Genomic DNA, 9171 nt, shown 5'->3' with positions numbered 1-9171 from the left:
TATATATATATATATCTTTCATATAAGTGCATGCATGTGCAGAGGATTCTTACAAATTCTAACAGTTTATTTGCAGTTGAGGTAAACTGTGTGTTATTTACATGTTCATTTTTGTGCTTTATGCCTTGTGCGAGCGTGCTGTTATAAAGGAACCATATAATTACACTTGCATAATGAAGCGTGCATAATTGTAAGTGTACGATAACAAAACATTATGGTAGAAAAGATACTTATTACTCTAATTACGTCTTTGCAATACTATATATATAGATTACAGAAAATGGATTATTGAAAATTTCAAAAATAACATCATGCAGAAAGATAACGGTAAACATTATTTGGGACGATTTACTTTTGATACTATATGTTTATCTCGGTTTCTCCCGGGGCGGAGGGAGATACAAGTTCATTTGTATTAATATGTACCTAACATCGTAATATTACATATAAAACATCTTTTTAAACATTATACGTGTAACGTATAAAATTGTTTGTGTATTATTAAACGATAAGTAACATTAGAGAAATCATTATTTATACTACTAATGCCAATGAAAGAGAAAACAAAAAATGTCAAATTTTACATGTGAGGCGTCACGCAAGGGAACAAATGGATAACAAATACTTGTAAATTTTGTCATCATTTTGACTATAGAATAACAGGTTTGCGTCTTTATTGCTCGTTTACCCGAATAGAATTTTACGTTGTAACGTAACTCTAGATCCTCAACTTTGCTTTAAGGAGGTTGTAAGGGCATAAAACACACATATTAATATTTTCGCTTTAAACAAACTACATACATGTGAAAGTTGTGTTCATAACATTCTGGTTTTATTGAGCAACACATTTTTATAGGTTATTTATTTTATTTGTTATTAGTTTTATTGTTATAAACAAAAATTGTTAAAATAATAAGAAAAATCTAAATGTTTTTATATAAATATATTAAGTACTAAACATGACTTATGCAAAGTTTCATTGAGATTCACCATTAGTTTATAACAAATAACAAATTTTATTTATTTACTGAACAATTAATGTCTGCATCTCAAGGTAACTTTACAAAAATATTGTTGAATTCCTAGAGTATTTATATAAAAAAATTGAGATTTTTATCATTATTTTATAATACATTTTCATATATTTATATTAGAGTACAAATTTAAAAAATATTACTACTTATTTAAATAACTTTTGATCCAGATGGTCAATTGTTTCTATTATTTTTGTATTATTATTAAATTTGTATTATTATGAAATTTAGAATAGTCTGTAATTTTTTCAAGTAGTTCTTAACATATTGCATTTACCTTACAACCTCCTTAAGAAGCTGTTTGTAAAATTAGCCGTACAGCGTAAGAAATTAACTAATAATATTCGAGTATGAGGAAAATAATCGAGTGTAATTGGTCAATTTCTTGTGGTTTACGGCCTTTTAAAACAAAATTTTGGACCTAGATTTACTCTTTCAAATTATATTTTAGTATGTATATACACCGCGGTTACATGCAAAATATAGCTCAACATAACTTTATTAAAATAGATTTTTCTTGTAGGTAAAATGCTACTATGCAAAATGCAAATGATATATAAAGATCTGTACAAATAAATTTAAAAAATGTTTAGATCTTATTCAAATCTGATATAGATGGAATTAGTGAATAAATACTTTGAATATTAGAAAAGCATTAGCAACCATGCATGAACATCGCAGTGCATGATAGTTTCATGATAATTACTACTTTATCTCAGAATATGAAAACAGAAACAGAAATATTGAAAAAGTCCGAGATATAATTAAAAAAAGAAAAAGAGAAAGATTTCGACACGAATGTTTATCAGCATAATAATCTCTTTACTTTACAAGCATAGTATGACGGTTTAACGTGCTCAAGTAAAATTATTCAAAGTATTCATCCACAATGTGTTTAGCTTTATATTCTGCATTATACGTATATCTAACTCTCTTTTTCTCTATTTACAACACATCTACATAACATCGACAAAGAATTCACAAGGATTTCCCATCGCAATGCGAAATGACTGTCTACTACCAGATAAGTCTTGTTGATTCTGCTGATTTCCTGTTCCTGTTTGAACAGATTGTTCGGAACCACTCGAACGACTGCGGCTCCCGTTCGATCTCTTTCCGTTCGATCCATTACCATTGCCGGAACTTTTATTTGGCATCGATGGTACCGAAGGATTATGCAGCTCTGATTCGGAAGCAGAAGAACATGACTTTAGATCGTGAATAGGTTCTTTGCAAATGCGTTCGCTACCCGCACTGCTACCACCTGTCAATATCAAATATACATCCATGAAATATAAGTATACTTTATTTAACAGGGTTGCTACAGAAAATGAATTTAAAAATTCCCTGACTTTTCCAAGTTTTCCAGATGAGAATGGAAAATTTTCCACTAATGTAAAATATGTAAATTTTAACATTTAGACTCAAGAATTGTAGGAAAGCTAGTCTATATTGTTAAAAACAATGTAAAAAAAACTTAGTAGCATAGTAACATTTTGGGTGCAAATTTAAGCCAGCAAAAAATAAATTAGTTTTGGAAAAAAAGAATGCAGTTATAACGAAAAAGAGAGATCAAATAAAAATACTGAATAAAATATAAATTTTAATTATTTTATTAAAATCGTTTAAAGTTAAAACAAATTTTGAACGTATTTGACTATAAATATTTTGAGTATAAACATCAGATATAATATTTAAAAAATTATAACAATTATTTGAAATAGGAGCAGTTTAAGGAAAAAGTTGTGAGCAAATTTCTAAATTTTTCCAGGCTTTTTTACATCTTCCCCTGACTTTTTCCGGTTTTCCATGACCAATTTCAATTTCCCTGACTTTTCCCGGTTTTCCAAGTTTGTGCAACCTTGTTATATATGTACATACATATACATGTGTAACACGCATTACTGCTCATTAATTTTGATATACTTTCAGATTCGTTGATTTCTCTGTAAAGGATGAACGTGAGTTTGGCACAGAAATGAGCCTATCTATTATAAACTTTCATTCGCATACGTATATTATAAACTTTTATTCGCATATACACACACACACACACACACACACACACACACACACACACACACACACACACACACACACACACGTTATTTATATAAAAAATAGTTGAAAATTGTAGTGTTCGAAGAAGCGGGACTAAAGCCCGATGTACACGATGCTAGAAATCGGTCCGATTTCTAGCATCGTGGACACAGAGTAGTGATCGGAGTAGTGATCGATTCCTGGAAATAAAACAAATACGCGCGTAAAGTTACGAGATGCTCATAGTGATATTACATGTGTCCAAATGTTGTTCTGAAATCCGATCCGTCAACACATATACAATGAAAAAATTTCAGTGATGTTCACCTTGTATTGTGTGAAAACTTGTGAAAATTGATCTCAATCCATTATAAGTAGCTCCCAGGAAGAAATTATTACTCAAAACGCGGCTATCTGCCATGGATAAGATTAAGAAACGCAGCGACATAGTTCGCGTGAAATTGCTCGCCTGAAGAAGGTTTCTCTTGCAAGGTGGCTTGTAGTTTACCTTTAAGAGATTTGATGCAAACAAGAATGTACGTGATCGACCACGATCTATAGACAACTTCGAATGACCAAAAAACAGGAGGATAGAAGTTTATCAGAATGTATTTCAAACGAGTCAGATTCCAAACAACTCATTATATCCGTGCTGCTCTGATGGAAACGAGGAAAAAAAGCGTGTTACACTTGTGACCATCAAACGTCGCCTCGCAGTTTGAAGGGATATGTTGCAGCCCAAAAACTGTTATTTAGACCCATTAATAAAAAGAAGAGGCTATTGTGAGCTAAAAGCACAGAAGTTGGATAATTAGTAGATTTTTTCACAGACGAATCGCAGTTTGAAGTGTTTGGATCCAAGAGGCACAAGCTCGTTCGTCGTGCTTCCTACTTGTGCTTACTTGTCGACGAACGAAATTTTATCTTGGTAAAAAAATTTTACTGGAATTATTCCACGTTTTAGAATATTTCAGTGAAATTGCTGAAAATTTGCTAAAATTTCACTGAAAGTGAATTTTACAGGCAACATACTGAAAAATTTCGCTGAAATTGAACTAAAATTTCTCTGAAATTTTGCTGAAAATGAATTTTTCAGCTAAAAATCGTTGAAATTAAACTAAAAATTTTCTAAAATGCTAAAATTTTGTTGAAAAGTGTATCAAAACGTGGAATAATTTGAGTGAAATTTTTCCACCAGGGATAGCCTACAGTTAAACATGGGGGAGGTAGTTACATTATGGTTCAAGGATATTTCGGAGATGATGTAGTTGATGTTTTAGTAAAAATCAAATCAGGGACTCCAAGGCTAACCACAACATCTTGATGCACCATATCAATTCTTCTGACATCCACCCAATTGATTTCGTACTATCACCCATCGTGATTTTATACTACAGCAGGATAACGATCCGAAATATGCTTCCAGTCTTTGTAAAAAAAGTATGTTTAGACAAAACAACGACAACAGGTGCTACAGTATACGATTTGGCCAAACAGAATCCTGATTGCAATCTAATTGAACTCCTTTAGGATCATCTGGACAGTGTATTCAAGATATGCAAATAATGAGCCAAAATTACTTTGAGAGTTGCTACAAGAGAACTGAGCTATAATCAGAATTGAAACTTTAGACAAATTTGACCGATAGAATGCTCTGCGTTTGCTGCTACGAGATTGCTGCTAAGGGTGGATATTTTGATGAGAAAAATTTAAGAAAATTAAGACTCCAAGATTCGTGTATTCAAATAATATGTATGAGTAAAACACGTTTATTTGTCTAAATAAACTTATATTCATCACAAACTTGAGTCTTTTGTTCATTATTTTTCGAAAAATCGATGCTCTGCGTGTTGTATTGAAATTAATGAGCAGTAATGTACACACGCGCGCGCGCGCGGGAAAAATCGCTTCATTTATAAAGAATAATCTACTTTACCCGAACCACTGTGCACGCTTTCTTCTCGATGGTAACCGTACACGGTAGGCTCATTTGTAAAATTAAATGGCATGGGACTGTAACCTGTTGCCGAATGTGGTGCGTATGTTCCCGAATAAGGCATGTCCCAAGCGCTTGGTGGTGGCAATGGACTAACTGTATCATTATCTAGTTTCATATTACTCATGGCTGAACACAGATCACCAAATATGTAATAACATTGTTCGGAAAATGTAATTTTGTTCACTGTATGTCGAATGTAACCAGCTTTTAACATGAGCGACGCATATTTCCTGGCTTCGCGTCGATCAAGAAATCCTTCCACGTGCGTGTTCAGCCAGTCCACGACATCCGCGCCAATAAATGCATTTGGAATAGTAATTTTTAGCCACATTCGATCGCGTATCTCTAAGCCAGAGTCAGATCGAGCCATCGCTCGTACTATTGTCGGCATATCGGTATGAACAGTCAAGTGAAGCTCTTCCAAGGGTCCTGAAAAGGTAAGAACGCAAAATAAGATCTAACTGACATAGTTAGCCTATATTATTGTTTATTTGATTTCTTGAGCGATTTGATTTCATATTTTCAGAAAGTCATCAAAGATAAAGTACAGAAATCATATTCTTACAAACACAGTACATAAATAGCAAAGAAGAATTTTCTCATTTAATTCCCCGCCACCGCCTCCCTTTTTTTCTCTTTTAACAAAAATTTACTATTAATTAATTTGATATATCTATTGAATTTCTCACATAGCATTGTAACTTACGTTCAGTATCTGGCAATGTACTTGCAAGACTGCTCGAAGTTGAAGTTAATGTTGTGGCACTTGGTGGACGAGGCGGAAAACCTTCGCCTCTTATAGCGGCCGTGTGCGCTACCCATGCACCAGGATCTATGGGACGTACTGGCTCTGTACGTGGTATCGTAAAATAACCTTTTGGATTTGGATCCCAACATTTTGCAACGACGAGTTTTATTGGTCTAAAAAAGAAAATAAGATATAGCAATATAATTTTATTTTTTATAACAATATAATTTTACTTTATATAATAAGTCTTATAGCGTTTTTCATTGATAGATCTAGTGCGTCCTCAGTGTGCACATTAAAGCCGTTCTGTAACTAATCTAATCTAATCTGAATGTAACAGTAAGACTCTCAATCTCAATTAATAAAATGCCCAATGTATATTTTAACAAATAGGACAATGAGGATATATTGAGGATTTCGATATTTAACTCGCTTTTGTATTTTTATTAAACATACATCTTTACGTCAATTTGTGTACAACGACTTTAAAGAGCAGTGACTGCCCCAGTTTAGCCAATGAACAATGCTATTATATTTCATAAAGAGACATCTTACCCTGGTTTTTGCACTACCTCACGTAATACTCTTACTGCTTCATCGTTGGACATATTTTCAAAATTAATATCATTGACTTGAAGAATCATGTCACCAGGTTCTATTCGACCATCTAAAGCAACCGCTCCCCTATTTCGGGCAAGCATAGTACAATAAACGGTACAACATTATTACAACACATTGTATATGGTCTACTATATAATTTAAATGTTTGATATGCAAAAAAACCTTTAAATGCCCATACAAAAGTAACATAAATAAAAACCTACAGAATCTGCTGTTCCCATGTAATTTAATACAGAAATTGCAATTTCCAATTACTATTAAGAAAACTCGATTACATTTCATATTCAAATTATGCAATAGTTTAAGAAAGATGTACATTCTACTGAAATTGTTAATGGGACGAAAGAACAAAAATCTTTGTGCAAAAACTGATAAAGGTATACTTGCTAATGTAACTAAAGGAGAATATAAACATACAACACACGCGCATACACATATATATGTATTGTATACTATATACTAACCCTTTCATTATTGAACCGACATATATTCCACCGTCCCCACCTTTGTTGCTTTGACCGACAATACTAATACCAAGAAAATTAACAGTATCCATATTTAGTGAAACAGTTATAATATTTAAAGACATTGTACTGTCAGTAATACTACTAAATGACGACGTTCGAGACATAGGTGGTAATCTGTGTCGCCTTTTTCTTTGCGGTCGACGTCGATCTATAAAAAAAATTTACACATATGATACATATCCTGATAAATAAGAGATTCGTCTGTGGTATCATTCTCTACCATAAAATTCCATTTTTTTTTCCTTTGAAAAAAATATCCTCTCGAATAACATTTCTCTTACCAAGTGTACCCCTGTCCACCGTACTACTCATATTGGTATGTCGACCTGTTGTTGACGTGATACGACTACTAGCATCGTCGTCGGATTCTAAAAACGTTGTCGTTTCTAGATCTGAACTTAAGATGGAAGCAGTTTCATATCCATGACCGGAGCGATGTTTCGAATGACCATTTATCCGGAGTCCTATATAATGCAATGCAAGAATTAAAAGATTATTATACAGGGTGTCCCATCATTGACGATAAATATTTTAAAGACAGATCCTTTGTGATATTTTAAGACGAAAAGTTTAGTATCATAAATGTCGAGCGCACGAAATTCTGGCTCCGTCATTCGTAATTTTTAAACACTTCCCATTTGAAAACTATCAAACATTGACATTTTCGTATTAAAATGTTGCAAAAAATTTGTCTTTAAAATATTTATCATCAGTGATGGAACACCCTGTACATCTCTTGTGACGTATAATATGTTTTATATGTATGTAACGTGAAATATAAATGTTCAGTATTGGCAGTGAATATTGGAATGTAGTATTAATGACATATTAATATTTAAAAACAAAAAGTTTAATAAAACTTTTTAATAAAATCTGCGTTTGTGTAAATTACTATTCTAATTTCCTAAAGATAAGCATATACTAAAAAAAAAAATAATTAATATAAAGAATTATTAAAGATTTATTAGATAAGTACATATAAATTTACCCCTATTAACTTGGACTACCTTCTCCATCCCTCATCGTAAATCGAGTTGGGACACGGTAAAAAATTTAGTGCTATCTTGTTGCTAATGTGTTGCTCTACAGCAAATTTTGTTGCTCCAATCGTAATAGGAAAAAAAATGGAGTCCACACACACACACACACATACACGCACGCACGCATGCATACACACAGATTAATGGCAAGCTAAATCCCCACAAAAAAATATATATACATATAAAGGCCCGTCTACAATACACGGAGTAAGAAGTAAGAGTAAGAAATTGACCAATCACAGTCGATTATTCTTCTCACATTCGACTGTGATTGGTCAATTTCTTACTCTTACTTCTTACTCCGTGTATTGTAGACGGGCCTTAAAGGTGCGATATCAAAAAACCAAGTACACTACTCTTGTTGTTTTTTTGTTGTTCCAAGATAGTGCAAGAATATATTGAAAAAATTATTGTTAAATAAATATCTATAAATAATCAAAACTGCACTATCACGCGTTGCAGCATCATGACTAAAAATTATATACACAGAATTTGTTGCTCGCATAAATTTGGTACCAAAATGTTTTAAATATCATATACTATCGAAATATGTCGATATTCAAATTTGTTGCTAACTATATAAGTGAAAAACAATTTTCTGGCCGTTCTCGCGCCGTGCACTAAGATCCCTTAAATTTTGTTTAAAGAATTTGTTGCTCGCATATATTTGGTACCAAAATGTTTCTCCATACCAAAATGTAACATATACTATCGAAGTACACCCATATTCCGGATATTGACATATTTCAATAGTACGTGTTACGAGAAACATTTTTGTACCAAATACATGCAAGCAAATAATTCTGTAGATGTGACTTTCAGTAACGGCGCGTCGACGCGCGAAAGCGCAATACTGACAAGTATATATTGGCATTTGTTTAACAATATCATATTTTCAATATTTTTTTCGCGCTATAGTTGGAAAAAAGAACAAAATCTGGTATCTTGTTTTTTTTTTTTTTTTTATTATCGCACCTTTATACATTTTTTCTATTAGACCATTAGGGCCATTTAGCTTGCCATTAACATGGACCCATCCATTTTATTTCTTTTTTCTGTTAAATGGTTCGAGCAACAAAATTCGGTCTGTGGCAACAAATTGGCAACAAAATAGCACTAACTTCTTGACTAGGTATGAACTTTATTTGTACTGGGGGGTGCG

At 32.6% G+C, this 9171-nt stretch overlaps 1 protein-coding gene across 4 annotated transcripts in view; it reads right to left on the bottom strand.

The window, feature by feature from the left end:
• The window catches only part of dsh (Segment polarity protein dishevelled), a 15156-nt gene that overhangs the window by 3915 nt on the left and 2070 nt on the right, over positions 1-9171 (bottom strand). For all 4 annotated transcript variants that reach the window (XM_018516702.1, XM_018516703.1, XM_018516701.1 and 1 more), the window contains exons 4-9: positions 7251-7433; positions 6907-7117; positions 6377-6505; positions 5780-5994; positions 5011-5502; positions 2056-2298 (exon numbers count right to left, since the gene is read on the bottom strand). In XM_018516702.1, coding sequence (XP_018372204.1) covers positions 2056-2298; positions 5011-5502; positions 5780-5994; positions 6377-6505; positions 6907-7117; positions 7251-7433 — 1473 coding nt within the window. The remainder of the gene's footprint in view (positions 1-2055; positions 2299-5010; positions 5503-5779; positions 5995-6376; positions 6506-6906; positions 7118-7250; positions 7434-9171) is intronic.

This window comes from Trachymyrmex cornetzi, unplaced genomic scaffold (assembly GCF_001594075.2).
Source record: "Trachymyrmex cornetzi isolate Tcor2-1 unplaced genomic scaffold, Tcor1.1 scaffold646, whole genome shotgun sequence".
NCBI classification, from domain to species: domain Eukaryota; kingdom Metazoa; phylum Arthropoda; class Insecta; order Hymenoptera; family Formicidae; genus Trachymyrmex; species Trachymyrmex cornetzi.
This window is presented reverse-complemented; position numbering and strand designations above follow the sequence as displayed.